Raw genomic sequence first — 18,155 nt, 5'->3', positions numbered from 1 at the left:
CCCCGCGACCCCTTTCTCTCTCCCCTCTCCCCCCCTCACGCCTCTCTCTCTCTCTCTCCCCCCCCCCGCCCCCGCCCCCGCCCCCCCCCCCCCCCCCAGGGCTTCGCCGGGTGATGCTGAGGGCCCATCGCCAGGCCTGGTGTTGGCAGGACGAATGGTGTGACCTGAGCATGGAGGAGATCCGGGCTCTGGAGGAGGAGACTGCGCGGACCCTGGCCCAGCGGATGGGCAGGTTCGGCGAGGAGCCGCTGGGGGCGGACGGAGAGAGCCCCGGGGGGACCGAGGGCCCCAGGCTGCTGCCCGACCCCACCGACGGGAAGGAGCTGGCCGAGGACGCACTCCCCAAACAATGGTCGCTGTCCTCGCGATCGTCTCACTCCTCGCAACACGCAGGTCAGAACATCCGGGAACCGCGACCCCCGACCCCGTGTGACCCCCGACCCTCCGACCCCCCCCGCGATCCCCGACCCCGTGTGACCCCCGACCCCCCCGCGACCCTCCAACCCCCCCCCCCCCCCCCCGGCGACCACCGACCCCTCCTGCGACCCTCCGACCCGCGGTCCCCCGACCCCCCCGCAACCTCCGACCCCCCCGCGACACTTGAACCTACACCACCTTGAAGCCGCTCGACCCTCACCCGACCCCCGACCCCCCACCCAACGACCCCGCAACCCCCCTTTGAACAACAACAACTTGAATTTATACAGCGCTTTTGATGTGGTGCAACGGCCCAAAGGAAGACAAGAAAGACTTGCATTCATATAGCGCCTTTCACTACCATCGGATGTCTCAAAGCAGCTTTACAGCCAATGAAGTACTTTTAAAGTGCAGTCACTGTTATAAAGTGGGAGCCAATTTGCGCACAGCAAGCTCCCACACACAGCAATGTGACAATGACCCAGATAATCTGTTTTTTTTTGTCATGTTGGTTGTGGGATAAATATTGGCCCCCCGACACCAGGGAGAACTCCCCTGCTCTTTGAAGTAGTGCCATGGGAACTTTTACGGCCAACTGTGAGAGCGGACGGGACATTGGTTTAATGGCATCTCCGACAGTGCGGCGCTCCCTCAGTACTGCCCCTCCGACAGTGCGGCACTCCCTCAGTACTGCCCCTCCGACAGTGCGGCACTCCCTCAGTACTGCCCCTCCGACAGTGCGGCACTCCCTCAGTACTGCCCCTCCGACAGTGCGGCACTCCCTCAGTACTGCCCCTCCGACAGTGCGGCACTCCCTCAGTACTGCCCCTCCGACAGTGCGGGGCTCCCTCAGTACTGCCCCTCCGACAGTGCGGCACTCCCTCAGTACTGCCCCTCCGACAGTGAGGCGCTCCCTCAGTACTGCCCCTCCGACAGTGCGGCGCTCCCTCAGTACTGCCCCTCCGACAGTGCGGCACTCCCTCAGTACTGCCCCTCCGACAGTGCGGCACTCCCTCAGTACTGCCCCTCCAACAGTGCGGCGCTCCCTCAGTACTGCCTCTCCCGACAGTGCGGCGCTCCCTCAGTACTGCCTCTCCGACAGTGCGGCGCTCCCTCAGTACTGCCCCTCCGACAGTGCAGCGCTCCCTCAGTACTGCCCCTCCGACAGTGCGGCTCTCCCTCAGTACTGCCCCTCCGACAGTGCGGCACTCCCTCAGTACTGCCCCTCCGACAGTGCGGCGCTCCCTCAGTACTGCCCCTCCGACAGTGCGACGCTCCCTCAGTACTGCCCCTCCGACAGTGAGGCGCTCCCTCAGTACTGCCCCTCCGACAGTGAGGCACTCCCTCAGTACTACCCCTCCCACAGTGTGGCACTCCCTCAGTACTGCCGCTCCGACAGTGCGGCGCTCCCTCAGTACTACCCCTCCGACAGTGCGGCTCTCCCTCAGTACTGCCCCTCCGACAGTGCGGTGCTCCCTCAGTACTGCCCCTCCCACAGTGTGGCACTCCCTCAGTACTGCCGCTCCGACAGTGCGGCACTCCCTCAGTACTGCCCCTCCGACAGTGCGGCACTCCCTCAGTACAGCCCCTCGGACAAGTGCCGCACTCCCTCAGTACCGCCCCTCCGACAGTGAGGCGCTCCCTCAGTACTGCCCCTCCGACAGTGAGGCGCTCCCTCAGTACTGCCCCTCCGACAGTGCGGCGCTCCCTCAGTACTGCCCCTCCGACAGTGCGGCGCTCCCTCAGTACTGCCCCTCCGACAGTGCGGGGCTCCCTCAGTACTGCCCCTCCGACAGTGCGGCACTCCCTCAGTACTGCCCCTCCGACAGTGCGGCACTCCCTCAGTACTGTCCCTCCGACAGTGTGGCACTCCCTCAGTACTGCACTGGGAGTGTCAGCCTGGATTTATTTGCTCCAGTCCCTGGAGTGGGACTCAAACCAACAACCTTCTGACTCAGAGGCGAGAGTGCTACCCGGTGAGACAAGGCTGACACACCCTAGGCCCAAGGCCCTTCACAGGAGTATTATGCAATTTAAATAAATAAATTTGACACCGAGCCGCATAAGTAGCAAGTAAGGCTGATGATGAAAAGCTGGGTCAAAAAGGTAGGCTTTAAGGAGCGTCTTGAAGGAAGAAAGAGCGGTAGAGAGGCGGAGAGGTTTAGGGAGGAGTTCCAGAGCTTGGGGCCCAGGCAACAGAAGGCACGGCCCCCGATGGTGGAGCGATTATAATCAGGGATGGTCAGGAGGGCAGAATTAGAGGAGTGCAGAGATAGGGAGGGGTGTAGGGCTGGAGGAGGTTACAGAAACAGGGAGGGGTGTAGGGCAGGAGGAGGTTACAGAGATAGCGAGGGGTGTAGGGGCTGGAGGAGGTTACACAGATAGGGAGGGGTGTAGGACTGGAGGAGGTTACAGAGATAGGGAGGGGTGTAGGGGCTGGAGGAGGTTACAGAGATAGGGAGGGGTGTAGGGCAGGAGGAGGTTACAGAGATAGGGAGGGGTGTAGGGGCTGGAGGAGGTTACAGAGATAGGGAGGGGTGTAGGGGCTGGAGGAGGTTACAGAGATAGGGAGGGGTGTAGGGGCTGGAGGGGGTTACAGAGATAGGGAGGGGTGTAGGGGCTGGAGGAGGTTACAGAGATAGGGAGGGGTGTAGGGGCTGGAGGAGGTTACAGAGATAGGGAGGGGTGTACGGGCTGGAGGAGGTTACAGAGATAGGGAGGGGTGTAGGGGCTGGAGGAGGTTACAGAGATAGGGAGGGGTGTAGGGGCTGGAGGAGGTTACACAGATAGGGAGGAGTGTAGGGGCTGGAGGGGGTTACAGAGATAGGGAGGGGTGTAGGGGCTGGAGGAGGTTACAGAGATAGGGAGGGGTGTAGGGGCTGGAGGAGGTTACAGAGATAGGGAGGGGTGTAGGGGCTGGAGGAGGTTACAGAGATAGGGAGGGGTGTAGGGGCTGGAGGAGGTTACAGAGATAGGGAGGGGTGTAGGGGCTGGAGGAGGTTACAGAGATAGGGAGGGGTGTAGGGGCTGGAGGGGGTTACAGAGATAGGGAGGGGTGTAGGGGCTGGAGGAGGTTACAGAGATAGGGAGGGGTGTAGGGGCTGGAGGAGGTTACACAGATAGGGAGGAGTGTAGGGGCTGGAGGAGATTACAGAGATAGGGAGGGGTGTAGGGGCTGGAGGAGGTTACAGAGATAGGGAGGGGTGTAGGGGCTGGAGGAGGTTACAGAGATAGGGAGGGGAGTAGGGGCTGGAGGAGGTTACAGAGATAGGGAGGGGTGTAGGGGCTGGAGGAGATTACAGAGATAGGGAGGGACGAGGGCCATGGAGGGATTTGTAAACAAGGATGAGAATTTTGAAATCAAGGCGTTGCTTAACCGAAGTGGAGGGAGTGCATCCGGGGAGGGCGCTGAGCACCTCGAGTCTCGTCGCCGAGAGCGTGCAGAGACCAAGCACAGGCAGCGGAAGGAGCGTGCGGCAAACCAGTCCCACCCTCCCCTTCCCTCAACGTCTATCTGTCCCACCCTCCCCTTCCCTCAACGTCTGTCTGTCCCACCCTCCCCTTCCCTCAACGTCTATCTGTCCCACCCTCCCCTTCCCTCAACGTCTGTCTGTCCCACCTGTGACAGGGACTGTGGTTCCCGTATTGGACTGTTCAGCCACCGAAGGACTCATGTTAAGAGTGGAAGCAAGTCTTCCTCGATTCCGAGGGACTGTCTATCGTGATGGTGATTTTCTTCAGATAACTGATCTCGTGTTCCGAAACGCTAACTTTCAGCGGTTCCCAGGGGCTGTACAGCTGTGTACAAGTAAAGAGGGAAAGGTTACCTGACTAGAGTTAGAAACATAGAGATTTACAGCGCAGAAGGAGGCCATCTCGGCCCATCGTGTCCACACCGGCCGACAAAGAGCCGCTCGGCCCTTGGTCAGTAGCCCTGAAGGTTACATATAAACCCATGAACAATGGTGGACAGGTATAGAGCACCCAGCCCAACCAGTCCGCCCCACACAACTGCGACACCCCTTACACTGAAACATCCTACACTCCACCCCAACCGGAGCCCTGTGACCTCCTGGGAGAGGCACAAACCAGAGAAAAACCCAGGCCAATTTAGGGAGAAAAACATCTGGGAAAATTCCTCTCCGACCCATCCAGGCGATCGACACTAGTCCAGGAGATCACACCCGGGCCGTGTTCTATTCCCTGCCGTACTTACCATCGTATCTGCTCCGTCCAACAAAAGGTCATCCAGTCTAATCCCCAATTACCAGCTCTGGGTCCGTAACCCTGCAGGTTACTGAACGTGAAGTGCCCATCCAACCATCTCTTAAAAGTGCTGAGGGTTTCTGCATCCACCACTCTTCCAGGCAGCGAGTTCCAGATCCCCACAACCCTCTGCGTAAAGAAGACCCCCCCCCCCTCAAAACCTTCCACTGACCACCTTAAAACTATGCCCCCTCGTAATAGACCCCTCCACCAATGGAAATAGACCCTTGCTGTCCACTATGTCCAGTTCGGGAGTGTTCTGCCATCTTAAGACTTGTGTGTGTGTTTGTGAGTTCTCATCATCATCATAGGCAGGCCCTCGGAATCGAGGAAGACTTGCTTCCACTCAGTCCTTAGGTGGCTGAACAGTCCAATACGGGAACCACAGTCCCTGTCACAGGTGGGACAGATAGACGTTGAGGGAAGGGGAGGGTGGGACAGACAGACGTTGAGGGAAGGGGAGGGTGGGACAGATAGACGTTGAGGGAAGGGGAGGGTGGGACAGATAGACGTTGAGGGAAGGGGAGGGTGGGACAGACAGACGTTGAGGGAAGGGGAGGGTGGGACAGATAGACGTTGAGGGAAGGGGAGGGTGGGACAGACAGACATTGAGGGAAGGGGAGGGTGGGACAGATAGACGTTGAGGGAAGGGGAGGGTGGGACAGATAGACGTTGAGGGAAGGGGAGGGTGGGACAGACAGACGTTGAGGGAAGGGGAGGGTGGGACAGACAGACGTTGAGGGAAGGGGACGGTGGGACAGACAGACGTTGAGGGAAGGGGAGGGTGGGACAGACAGACGTTGAGGGAAGGGGAGGGTGAGACTGGTTTGCCGCACGCTCCGTCCGCTGCCTGCGCTTGGTCTCTGCACGCTCTCGGCGACGAGACTCGAGGTGCTCAGCGCCCTCCCGGATGCACTTCCTCCACTCCGGGCGGGACTGGTCTTTGGCCCAGGGACTCCCAGGTGTCGGTGGGGATGTTGCACTTTATCAGGGAGGCTTTGAGGGTGGTCCCTTGTAACGTTTCCTCTGCCCACCTTTGGCTCGTTTGCCCGTGAAGGAGTTCCGAGTAGAGCGCTTGCTTTGGGGAGTCTCGTGTCTGGGGGCCATGCGGACAATGTGGCCCTGCCCAGCGGAGCTGGTCGAGTGTGGTCAGTGCTTCGATGCTGGGGATGTTGGGCCTGGTCGAGGACGCTAACGTTGGTGCGTCTGTCCTCCCGGGGGATTGGCAGGATCTTGCGGAGACATCGTTGGTGGTATTTCTCCAGCGACTTGAGGTGTCTACTGTACATGGTCCATATCTCTGAGCCATACAGGAGGGCGGGTATTACTACAGCCCTGTAGACCATGAGCTGGGTGGTGGATTTGAGGGCCTGTGAGTTGTACTGAAGGTATGACAGGCGGTCTTAGTGTTGATCTGAAGTGATTCGGAGAGGGGTGAGTGTGGGTGGGATGTGGGTTGGATTTCTGGGGGGTGTTGGTTCCTGGGGCGATGTTAGCTTGAACGATCCTCCGCTGCCCCGCTCTGCCCCCCTCCTCCCCACCCCCCATTTGATGGTTCCGTGTTTGTCTGTTTCCAGGAGCTGTGACCCAGCAAAGCCTGTCGGAGTGGAGAATGCAGAATATCGCTCGGGACTCAGAGAACAGTTCAGAGGAAGAATTCTTTGATGCTCACGGTGGGTTAAAGGTCACACCCACAGTCAGGGGCAATCACTGTAACCATCCCGTGCTGTACCTGCCCTGGGAGTGTTTGATGGGACAGTGTAGAGGGAGCTTTACTCTGTATCTAACCTCGTGCTGTACCTGCCCTGGGAGTGTTTGATGGGACAGTGTAGAGGGAGCTTTACTCTGTATCTAATCCCGTGCTGTACCTGCCCTGGGAGTGTTTGATGGGACAGTGTAGAGGGAGCTTTACTCTGTATCTAATCCCGTGCTGTACCTGCCCTGGGAGTGTTTGATGGGACAGTGTAGAGGGAGCTTTACTCTGCATCTAACCCTGTGCTGTACCTGCCCTGGGAGTGTGTGATGGGACAGTGTAGAGGGAGCTTTACTCTGTATCTAACCCCGTGCTGTACCTGCCCTGGGAGTGTGTGATGGGACAGTGTAGAGGGAGCTTTACTCTGTATCTAACCCCCTGTACCTGCCCTGGGAGTGTTTGATGGGACAGTGTAGAGGGAGCTTTACTCTGTATCTAACCTCGTGCTGTACCTGCCCTGGGAGTGTTTGATGGGACAGTGTAGAGGGAGCTTTACTCTGTATCTAATCCCGTGCTGTACCTGCCCTGGGAGTGTTTGATGGGACAGTGTAGAGGGAGCTTTACTCTGTATCTAATCCCGTGCTGTACCTGCCCTGGGAGTGTTTGATGGGACAGTGTAGAGGGAGCTTTACTCTGCATCTAACCCTGTGCTGTACCTGCCCTGGGAGTGTGTGATGGGACAGTGTAGAGGGAGCTTTACTCTGTATCTAACCCCGTGCTGTACCTGCCCTGGGAGTGTGTGATGGGACAGTGTAGAGGGAGCTTTACTCTGTATCTAACCCCCTGTACCTGCCCTGGGAGTGTTTGATGGGACAGTGTAGAGGGAGCTTTACTCTGTATCTAACCCTGTGCTGTACCTGTCCTGAGAGCACTCAATGCTGACACTGGGTATAAAGTGCGGGATACACTGTCAAGGTAATGTCGAGGGAGCTCTACGCTGTATCTAACTCTCTGTTTTCATCTCTCTCTCTGTCTCTCTCTCTCTCTGTCTCCCTCTCCCTCTCTCTCTCCCTCTCTCTCTCCCTCTCACCCTCCCTCTGTTTCTCTCTTTGTATCTGTCTCTCACTCTCCGTCTCCCTCTCTTTCCGTCTCTCTCTCCCTCTCTGTCTCTCTCTCCCTCTCTGTCTCTCTCTCCCTCTCCATCTCTCTCTCTCTCTCTCCGTCTCTCTCTCTCTCCATCTCTCTCTCCCTCTCTGTCTCTCTCTCCCTCTCTGTCTCTCTCTCTGTCTCTCTCTCCCTCTCCGTCTCTCTCTCTCTCCATCTCTCTCTCTCTCCATCTCTCTCTCTCTCTCTCCGTCTCTCTCTGTGTCTTTCTGTCTCATTCTCTCTGTCTCTCTCCCTTTCTCTCTCTCTCTCTCTCCCTCTCGCTCTCTCTCTCTCCCTCTCTCTGTCTCTCTCTCCCTCTCTCTGTCTCCCTCTCTCTCCCTCTGACTCTCTCCCTCTGACTCTCTCCCTGACTCTCTCTTTATATCTCTCTCTGTCTCCCTCTCTCTCTATCTCCCTCTCTCTCCATCTCCCCCTCCGTCTCCCTCTCCGTCTCCCTCTCCGTCTCCCTCTCCGTCTCCCTCTCCGTCTCCCTCTCCGTCTCCCTCTCCGTCTCCCTCTCCGTCTCCCTCTCCGTCTCCCTCTCCGTCTCCCTCTCCGTCTCCCTCTCCGTCTCCCTCTCCGTCTCCCTCTCCGTCGCTCCCTCTCTCCCTCTCTCCCTCTCTCCCTCTCTCTCTCTCTCGCTGCCTCTCTCTGTCTCTATCCCTCTCTCCCTCTCTCTCTCTATCTGCCTCTCTCACAGAGGATCTCTCCGACAGCGATGAAGTATTCGCGAAGGAGATTACCAAGTGGAGTTCGAACGATTTCATCGACAAGGCTGGCTCGGTGGGAGAGGGTGAGGATCGCCAAGGTACGCACCCAGGACCATTGTGGCGGGAGAGCTGATCCGTCAGGGGGTGCATCATAACTCACCTCTGACCCCGCCCCCCCCCCCCCCGTTCCCCCTCCCCCACCATCCCTCTCAGCCACTGGAAGAGCTGATCGGACAGGGGGAGCGTCATAACTCACCTCTGACCCCCCGTTCCCCCTCCCCCACCATCCCTCTCAGCCACTGGAAGAGCTGATCGGACAGGGGGTGCGTCATAACTCACCTCTGACCCCCCGTTCCCCCTCCCCCTGAGGTGTCGAGGAATTTCTTCTCTCAGAGGGTTGTAAATCTGTGGAATTTGCTGCCTCAGAGAGCTGTGGAAGCCGGGACATTGAATAAATTTAAGACAGAGATAGACAGTTCCTTAACCGATAAGGGAATAAGGGTGGGGCAGGGAAGTGGAGCTGTGTCCATGATCGGATCAGCCATGATCGTATTAAATGGCGGAGCAGGCTCGAGGGGCCGAATGGCCTACTCCTGCTCCTATTTCATATGTTCTTATGTTCGATAGGGTAGACATACAGATGATGTTTCCAGTTGTGGCTAAGACAAGACCTATGTGAGGAGGATGCTAAGAGGCTGCAGGGTGACTTGGACAGGTTCGGTGAGTGGGCAAATGCATGGCAGATGCAGTATAATGTGGATAAATGTGAGGTTATCCACTTTGGTGGCAAAAACACGAAGGCAGAATATTATCTGAATGACGGCAGATTAGGAAAAGGGGAGGTGCAACGAGACCTGGGTGTCATGGTACATTAGTCATTGAAAGTTGACATGCAGGTACAGCAGGCGGTGAAGAAGGCAAATGATATGTTGGCCTTCATAGCGAGGGGATTTGAGTATAGGAGCAGGGAGGTCTTACTGCAGTTGTACAGGGCCTTGGTGAGGCCTCACCTGGAATATTGTGTTCAGTTTTGGTCTCCTAATCTGAGGAAGGACATTCTTGCTATTGAGGGAGTGCAGTGAAGGTTCACCAGACTGATTCCCGGGATGGCAGGACTGACATATGAAGAAAGACTGGATCAACTAGGCTTATATTCACTGGAGTTTAGAAGGATGAGAGGGGATCTCATAGAAACATATAAAATTCTGACGGGACGGGACAGGTTAGATGCAGGAAGAATGTTCCCGATGTTGGGGAAGTCCAGAACCAGGGGTCACAGTCTAAGGATAAGGGGTAAGCCATCTGCCATGAATTTGCCCACTCACTTAACTTATCCAAGTCACCCTGCAGCCTCTTAGCATCGGGAGTGTGTGTGTGTGTGTGTGAGCGGGAGTGTGTGTGTGTGTGTGTGTGAGAGCGGGAGTGTGTGTGTGTGTGTGTGTGAGAGAGAGCGGGAGTGTGTGTGTGTGTGTGTGTGTGCGGGAGTGTGTGTGTGTGTGTGTGAGAGCGGGATTGTGTGTGTGTGAGCGCGGGAGTTTGTGTGTGTGTGAGCGAGAGTGTGTGTGTGTGTGAGCGGGAGTGTGTGTGTGTGAGAGGGAGTGTGTGTGTGTGTGAGCGGGAGTGTGTGTGTGTGTGAGAGCGGCAGTGTGTGTGTGTGTGTGAGAGCGGGAGTGTGTGTGTGTGTGTGTGAGAGCGGGATTGTGTGTGTGTGAGCGGGAGTGTGTGTGTGTGAGAGCGGGAGTGTGTGTGTGTGTGTGAGAGCGGGATTGTGTGTGTGTGAGCGCGGGAGTGTGTGTGTGTGTGAGCGGGAGTGTGTGTGTGAGAGCGGGATTGTGTGTGTGTGTGAGAGCAGGAGTGTGTGTGTGTGTGAGCGGGAGTGTGTGTGTGTGTGTGAGAGCGGGAGTGTGTATGTGTGTGAGAGCGGGAGTGTGTGTGTGTGTGAGAGCGGAAGTGTGTGTGTCTGTGAGAGCGGGAGTGTGTGTGTGTGTGAGAGCGGTGTGTGTGTGTGTGAGAGCAGGAGTGTGTGTGCGTGTGAGCGGGAGTGTGTGTGTGTGAGAGCGGGAGTGTGTGTGTGTGAGAGCAGGAGTGTGTGTGTGTGTGAGAGCGGGAGTGTGTGTGTGTGAGAGCGGGAGTGTGTTTGTGTGAGAGCAGGAGTGTGTGTGTGTGTGTGAGAGCAGGAGTGTGTGTGTGTGTGAGAGCAGGAGTGTGTGTGTGTGAGAGCAGGAGTGTATGTGTGTGTGAGAGCGGGAGTGTGTGTGTATGTGAGCGGGAGAGTGTGTGTGTGAGAGCGGGAGTGTGTGTGTGTGAGAGCGGGAATGTGTGTGTGTGTGAGAGCGGGAGTGTGTGTGTGTGAGAGCGGGAGTGTGTGTGTGTGAGCGCGGGAGTGTGTGTGTGTGTGAGAGCGGGAGTGTGTGTGTGTGTGAGAGCGGGAGTGTGTGTGTGTGTGAGAGCGGGAGTGTGTGTGTGTGTGAGAGCGGGAGTGTGTGTGTGTGAGAGCGGGAATGTGTGTGTGTGAGCGCGGGAGTGTGTGTGTGTGTGAGAGCGGGAGTGTGTGTGTGAGAGCGGGAGTGTGTGTGTGTGTGAGCGGGAGTGTGTGTGTGTGTGTGTGTGTGTGAGCGGGAGCGTGTGTGTGAGAGCGGGATTGTGTGTGTGTGAGAGCGGGATTGTGTGTGTGTGAGAGCGGGATTGTGTGTGTGTGAGCGCGGGAGTGTGTGTGTGTGTGTGTGAGAGCGGGATTGTGTGTGTGTGTGTGTGTGTGTGTGAGCGGGAGTGTGTGTGTGTGAGAGCGGGATTGTGTGTGTGTGAGCGCGGGATTGTGTGTGTGTGAGAGCGGGATTGTGTGTGTGTGAGCGCGGGAGTGTGTGTGTGTGTGAGAGCGGGAGTGTGTGTGTGAGAGCGGGAGTGTGTGTGTGAGAGCGGGAGTGTGTGTGTGTGAGCGCGGGAGTGTGTGTGTGTGTGAGAGCGGGAGTGTGTGTGTGAGAGCGGGAGTGTGTGTGTGAGAGCGGGATTGTGTGTGTGTGAGCGCGGGAGTGTGTGTGTGTGTGAGAGCGGGAGTGTGTGTGTGAGAGCGGGAGTGTGTGTGTGAGAGCGGGAGTGTGTGTGTGAGAGCGGGAGTGTGTGTGTGAGAGCGGGAGTGTGTGTGTGAGAGCGGGAGTGTGTGTGTGAGAGCGGGAGTGTGTGTGTGAGAGCGGGATTGTGTGTGTGTGAGAGCGGGATTGTGTGTGTGTGAGAGCGGGATTGTGTGTGTGTGAGCGCGGGAGTGTGTGTGTGTGTGTGAGAGCGGGATTGTGTGTGTGTGTGTGTGTGTGTGAGCGTGAGTGTGTGTGTGTGTGAGCGTGAGTGTGTGTGTGAGAGCGGGAGTGTGTGTGTGTGTGAGAGCGGGAGTGTGTGTGTGTGTGAGAGCGGGAGTGTGTGTGTGTGTGAGAGCGGGAGTGTGTGTGTGTGTGAGAGCGGGAGTGTGTGTGTGTGTGAGAGCGGGAGTTTGTGTGCGTGTGAGCGCAGGAGTGTGTGCGTGTGTGTGAGCGGGAGTGTGTGCGTGTGTGTGAGCGGGAGTGTGTGTGTGTGAGAGCGGGAGTGTGTTTGTGTGTGAGAGCGGGAGTGTGTGTGTGTGTGAGAGCGGGAGTGTGTTTGTGTGTGAGAGCGGGAGTGTGTGTGTGTGTGAGAGCGGGAGTGTGTGTGTGTGTGAGAGCGGGAGTGTGTGTGTGTGTGAGAGCGGGAGTGTGTGTGTGTGTGAGAGCGGGAGTGTGTTTGTGTGTGAGAGCGGGAGTGTGTTTGTGTGTGAGAGCGGGAGTGTGTGTGTGTGTGAGAGCGGGAGTGTGTGTGTGTGAGAGCGGGAGTGTGTGTGTGTGAGAGCGGGAGTGTGTTTGTGTGTGAGAGCGGGAGTGTGTGTGTGTGAGAGCGGGAGTGTGTGTGTGTGTGAGAGCGGGAGTGTGTGTGTGTGAGAGCGGGAGTGTGTGTGTGTGTGAGAGCGGGAGTGTGTGTGTGTGAGAGCGGGAGTGTGTGTGTGTGAGAGTGGGAGTGTGTGTGTGTGAGAGCGGGAGTGTGTGTGTGTGAAGCGGGAGTGTGTGTGTGTGTGAGAGCGGGATTGTGTGTGTGTGAGAGCGGGAGTGTGTGTGTGTGAGAGCGGGAGTGTGTGTGTGTGATAGCGGGAGTGTGTGCGTGTGAGAGCGGGAGTGTGTGCGTGTGAGAGCGGGAGTGTGTGCGTGTGAGAGCGGGAGTGTGTGTGTGTGAGAGCGGGAGTGTGTGTGTGTGAGAGCGGGAGTGTGTGTGTGTGAGAGCGGGAGTGTGTGTGTGTGAGAGCGGGAGTGTGTGTGTGTGAGAGCGGGAGTGTGTGTGTGTGAGAGCGGGAGTGTGTGTGTGTGAGAGCGGGAGTGTGTGTGTGTGTGAGAGCGGGAGTGTGTGCGTGTGTGAGAGCGGTGTGTGTGTGCGTGAGAGAGCGGGAGTGTGTGTGTGTGAGAGCGGGAGTGTGTGTGTGTGTGTGTGTGTGTGTGAGAGAGCGGGTGTGTGTGTGTGTGTGAGAGAGCGGGTGTGTGTGTGTGTGAGCGGCAGTGTGTGTGAGCGGGAGTGTGTGTGTGTGAGCGGGAGTGTGTGTGAGCGGGAGTGTGTGTGAGAGCAGGGGAGTTTGTGTGTGTGTGTGAGCGGGAGTGTGTGTGTGTGTGTGTGTGTGTGTGAGAGAGCGGGAGTGTGTGTGTGTGAGAGCGGGAGTGTGTGTGTGTGAGAGCGGGAGTGTGTGTGTGTGAGCGCGGGAGTGTGTGCGTGTGAGAGCGGGAGTGTGTGTGTGTGATAGCGGGAGTGTGTGTGTGTGTGAGAGCGGGAGTGTGTGCGTGTGAGAGCGGGAGTGTGTGTGTGTGATAGCGGGAGTGTGTGTGTGTGTGAGAGCGGGAGTTTGTGTGCGTGTGAGCGCAGGAGTGTGTGTGTGTGAGAGTGGGAGTGTGTTTGTGTGTGAGCGCGGGAGTGTGTGCGTGTGAGAGCGGGAGTGTGTGTGTGTGTGTGAGAGCGGGAGTGTGTGTGTGTGAGAGCGGGAGTGTGTGTGTGTGAGAGCGGGAGTGTGTGTGTGTATGAGCGGGAGTGTGTGTGTGTGAGAGCGGGAGTGTGTGTGTGTGAGAGCGGGAGTGTGTGTGTGTGAGAGCGGGAGTGTGTGTGTGTGAGAGCGGGAGTGTGTGTGTGTGAGAGCGGGAGTGTGTGTGTGTGAGAGCGGGAGTGTGTGTGTGTGAGAGCGGGAGTGTGTGTGTGTGAGAGCGGGAGAGTGTGCGTGTGAGAGCAGGAGTGTGTGCGTGAGAGAGCGGGAGTGTGTGCGTGAGAGAGCGGGAGTGTGTGTGTGAGAGCGGGAGTGTGTGTGTGTGAGAGCGGGAGTGTGTGTGTGTGAGAGCGGGAGTGTGTGTGTGTGAGAGCGGGAGTGTGTGTGTGTGAGAGCGGGAGTGTGTGTGTGTGAGAGCGGGAGTGTGTGTGTGTGAGAGCGGGAGTGTGTGTGTGTGTGAGAGCGGGAGTGTGTGCGTGTGTGAGAGCGGTGTGTGTGTGCGTGAGAGAGCGGGAGTGTGTGTGTGTGAGAGCGGGAGTGTGTGTGTGTGTGTGTGTGAGAGAGCGGGTGTGTGTGTGTGTGTGAGAGAGCGGGTGTGTGTGTGTGTGAGCGGGAGTGTGTGTGAGCGGGAGTGTGTGTGTGTGAGCGGGAGTGTGTGTGAGCGGGAGTGTGTGTGAGAGCAGGGGAGTTTGTGTGTGTGTGTGAGCGGGAGTGTGTGAGAGAGCGGGTGTGTGTGTGTGAGAGAGCGGGTGTGTGTGTGTGAGAGAGCGGGTGTGTGTGTGTGAGAGAGCGGGTGTGTGTGTGTGAGAGAGCGGGTGTGTGTGTGTGTGTGAGAGAGCGGGTGTGTGTGTGTGTGTGAGAGAGCGGGTGTGTGTGTGTGTGTGAGAGAGCGGGTGTGTGTGTGTGTGTGAGAGAGCGGGTGTGTGTGTGTGTGTGAGAGAGCGGGTGTGTGTGTGTGTGTGAGAGAGCGGGTGTGTGTGTGTGTGTGAGAGAGCGGGTGTGTGTGTGTGTGTGAGAGAGCGGGTGTGTGTGTGTGTGTGAGAGAGCGGGTGTGTGTGTGTGTGTGAGAGAACGGGTGTGTGTGTGTGTGTGAGAGAGCGGGTGTGTGTGTGTGTGTGAGAGCGGGAGTGTGTGTGTGTGTGTGGGAGTGTGTGTGTGTGGGTGTGAGCGGGAGTGTGTGTGTGTGTGCGGGAGTGTGTGTGTGTGGGTGAGAGCGGGAGTGTGTGCGTGTGTGCGGGAGTGTGTGTGTGTGGGTGTGAGCGGGAGTGTGTGTGTGTGAGAGCGGGAGTGTGTGTGTGAGAGCGGGAGTGTGTGTGTGAGAGCGGGAGTGTGTGTGTGTGTGTGAGCGGGAGTGTGTGTGTGTGTGCGGGAGTGTGTGTGTGTGGGTGTGAGCGGGAGTGTGTGTGTGTGAGAGCGGGAGTGTGTGTGTGTGTATGAGCGGGAGTGTGTGTGTGTGAGAGCGGGAGTGTGTGCGTGTGAGAGCGGGAGTGTGTGCGTGTGAGAGCGGGAGTGTGTGCGTGTGAGCGCGAGAGTGTGTGCGTGTGAGAGCGGGAGTGTGTGTGTGAGAGCGGGAGTGTGTGTGTGTGTGTGAGAGCGGGAGTGTGTGTGTGTGAGAGCGGGAGTGTGTGCGTGTGAGCGCGGGAGTGTGTGCGTGTGAGCGCGGGAGTGTGTGCGTGTGAGCGCGGGAGTGTGTGCGTGTGAGCGCGGGAGTGTGTGCGTGTGAGCGCGGGAGTGTGTGCGTGTGAGCGCGGGAGTGCGTGCGTGTGAGCGGGAGTGTGTGTGAGCGGGAGTGTGTGAGAGAGCGGGGGAGTTGTGTGTGTGTGTGAGCGGGAGCGGGAGTGTGTGTGTGTGTGTGTGTGTGTGTGAGAGAGCGGGTGTGTGTGTGTGTGTGTGTGAGAGCGGGAGTGTGTGTGTGTGCGGGAGTGTGTGTGTGTGTGTGAGCGGGAGTGTGTGTGTGAGAGCGGGAGTGTGTGTGTGTGTGTGTGAGAGCGGGAGTGTGTGTGTGTGTGTGTGAGAGCGGGAGTGTGTGTGTGTGCGGGAGTGTGTGTGTGTGCGGGAGTGTGTGTGTGTGTGTGAGCGGGTGTGTGTGTGTGAGCGGGAGTGTGTGTGTGTGTGTGTGTGAGAGCGGGTGTGTGTGTGTGTGTGTGTGTGTGTGAGCGAGAGTGTGTGTGTGTGGGTGTGAGCGGGAGTGTGTGTTTGTGAGCGGGTGTGTGTGTGAGCGGGAGTGTGTGTGTGTGTGTGTGTGTGAGCGGGTGTGTGTGCCGGAGTGTGTGTGTGTGTGTGTGTGTGAGCGGGTGTGTGTGTGTGAGCGGGAGTGTGTGTGTGTGTGCGCGTGTGTGTGTGTGAGCCGGAGTGTCTGTGTGCGTGTGCGTGTGAGCGCGGGAATGTGTGTGTGTGTGAGAGCGGGAGTGTGTGTGCGTGTGAGCGCGGGAGTGTGTGTGTGTGAGAGCGGGAGTGTGTGTGTGTGAGAGCGGGAGTGTGTGTGTGTGAGAGCGGGAGTGTGTGTGTGTGAGAGCGGGAGTGTGTTTGTGTGTGAGAGCGGGAGTGTGTGTGAGAGCGGGAGTGTGTGTGTGTGTGTGTGTGAGCGTGTGTGTGTGAGAGCGGGAGTGTGTGTGTGTGTGAGAGCGGGAGTGTGTGTGTGTGAGAGCGGGAGTGTGTTTGTGTGTGAGCGCGGGAGTGTGTGCGTGTGAGAGCGGGAGTGTGTGTGTGTGAGAGCGGGAGTGTGTGTGTGTGAGAGCGGGAGTGTGTGTGTGTGTGTGAGCGGGAGTGTGTGTGTGTGAGAGCAGGAGTGTGTGTGTGTGTGAGAGCGGGAGTGTGTGTGTGTGAGAGCGGGAGTGTGTTTGTGTGAGAGCAGGAGTGTGTGTGTGTGTGTGAGAGCAGGAGTGTGTGTGTGTGTGAGAGCAGGAGTGTGTGTGTGTGAGAGCAGGAGTGTATGTGTGTGTGAGAGCGGGAGTGTGTGTGTATGTGAGCGGGAGAGTGTGTGTGTGAGAGCGGGAGTGTGTGTGTGTGAGAGCGGGAATGTGTGTGTGTGTGAGAGCGGGAGTGTGTGTGTGTGAGAGCGGGAGTGTGTGTGTGTGAGCGCGGGAGTGTGTGTGTGTGTGAGCGCGGGAGTGTGTGTGTGTGTGAGAGCGGGAGTGTGTGTGTGTGTGAGAGCGGGAGTGTGTGTGTGTGTGAGAGCGGGAGTGTGTGTGTGTGTGAGAGCGGGAGTGTGTGTGTGTGTGAGAGCGGGAGTGTGTGTGTGTGAGAGCGGGAATGTGTGTGTGTGAGCGCGGGAGTGTGTGTGTGTGTGAGAGCGGGAGTGTGTGTGTGAGAGCGGGAGTGTGTGTGTGTGTGAGCGGGAGTGTGTGTGTGTGTGTGTGTGAGCGGGATTGTGTGTGTGTGAGAGCGGGATTGTGTGTGTGTGAGAGCGGGATTGTGTGTGTGTGAGCGCGGGAGTGTGTGTGTGTGTGTGTGAGAGCGGGATTGTGTGTGTGTGTGTGTGTGTGTGTGAGCGGGAGTGTGTGTGTGTGAGAGCGGGATTGTGTGTGTGTGAGCGCGGGATTGTGTGTGTGTGAGAGCGGGATTGTGTGTGTGTGAGCGCGGGAGTGTGTGTGTGTGTGAGAGCGGGAGTGTGTGTGTGAGAGCGGGAGTGTGTGTGTGTGAGCGCGGGAGTGTGTGTGTGTGTGAGAGCGGGAGTGTGTGTGTGAGAGCGGGAGTGTGTGTGTGAGAGCGGGAGTGTGTGTGTGAGAGCGGGATTGTGTGTGTGTGAGCGCGGGAGTGTGTGTGTGTGTGAGAGCGGGAGTGTGTGTGTGAGAGCGGGAGTGTGTGTGTGAGAGCGGGAGTGTGTGTGTGAGAGCGGGAGTGTGTGTGTGAGAGCGGGAGTGTGTGTGTGAGAGCGGGAGTGTGTGTGTGAGAGCGGGAGTGTGTGTGTGAGAGCGGGAGTGTGTGTGTGAGAGCGGGAGTGTGTGTGTGAGAGCGGGATTGTGTGTGTGTGAGAGCGGGATTGTGTGTGTGTGAGCGCGGGAGTGTGTGTGTGTGTGCGTGTGTGTGTGTGTGTGTGAGCGTGAGTGTGTGTGTGTGTGAGCGTGAGTGTGTGTGTGTGAGAGCGGGAGTGTGTGTGTGTGTGAGAGCGGGAGTGTGTGTGTGTGTGAGAGCGGGAGTGTGTGTGTGTGTGAGAGCGGGAGTGTGTGTGTGTGTGAGAGCGGGAGTTTGTGTGTGTGTGAGCACGGGAGTGTGTGTGTGTGTGAGAGCGGGAGTGTGTGTGTGTGTGAGAGCGGGAGTGTGTGTGTGTGTGAGCGGGAGTGTGTGTGTGTGTGAGAGCGGGAGTGTGTGTGTGTGTGAGCGGGAGTGTGTGTGTGTGTGATAGCGGGAGTGTGTGTGTGTGAGAGCGGGAGTTTGTGCGTGTGTGAGAGCGGGAGTGTGTGTGTGTGTGATAGCGGGAGTGTGTGTGTGTGTGAGAGCGGGAGTGTGTGTGTGTGTGAGAGCGGGAGTTTGTGTGCGTGTGAGCGCAGGAGTGTGTGCGTGTGAGAGCGGGAGTGTGTTTGTGTGTGAGAGCGGGAGTGTGTGTGTGTGAGAGCGGGAGTGTGTGTGTGTGTGAGAGCGGGAGTGTGTTTGTGTGTGAGAGCGGGAGTGTGTGTGTGTGAGAGCGGGAGTGTGTGTGTGTGTGAGAGCGGGAGTGTGTGTGTGTGTGAGAGCGGGAGTGTGTTTGTGTGTGAGAGCGGGAGTGTGTTTGTGTGTGAGAGCGGGAGTGTGTGTGTGTGTGAGAGCGGGAGTGTGTGTGTGTGAGAGCGGGAGTGTGTGTGTGTGAGAGCGGGAGTGTGTTTGTGTGTGAGAGCGGGAGTGTGTGTGTGTGAGAGCGGGAGTGTGTGTGTGTGTGAGAGCGGGAGTGTGTGCGTGTGTGAGAGCGGGAGTGTGTGTGTGTGAGAGC

At 58.0% G+C, this 18,155-nt stretch overlaps 1 protein-coding gene across 1 annotated transcript in view; it reads left to right on the top strand.

Moving 5' to 3' along the window:
- Positions 1-18,155, top strand: part of LOC139245569 (membrane-associated phosphatidylinositol transfer protein 1-like) — a gene marked incomplete at its 3' end in the record, with an annotated part of 84,495 nt that overhangs the window by 41,477 nt on the left and 24,863 nt on the right. The window contains exons 6-8 of the mRNA XM_070871183.1: positions 100-393; positions 6,261-6,356; positions 8,223-8,330. Coding sequence (XP_070727284.1) covers positions 100-393; positions 6,261-6,356; positions 8,223-8,330 — 498 coding nt within the window. The remainder of the gene's footprint in view (positions 1-99; positions 394-6,260; positions 6,357-8,222; positions 8,331-18,155) is intronic.

Source organism: Pristiophorus japonicus, unplaced genomic scaffold, assembly GCF_044704955.1.
Source record: "Pristiophorus japonicus isolate sPriJap1 unplaced genomic scaffold, sPriJap1.hap1 HAP1_SCAFFOLD_223, whole genome shotgun sequence".
NCBI lineage: Eukaryota > Metazoa > Chordata > Chondrichthyes > Pristiophoridae > Pristiophorus > Pristiophorus japonicus.
The sequence above is the reverse complement of the archived record's forward strand: the minus strand, read 5'-3'. Positions and strand labels throughout refer to the sequence as shown.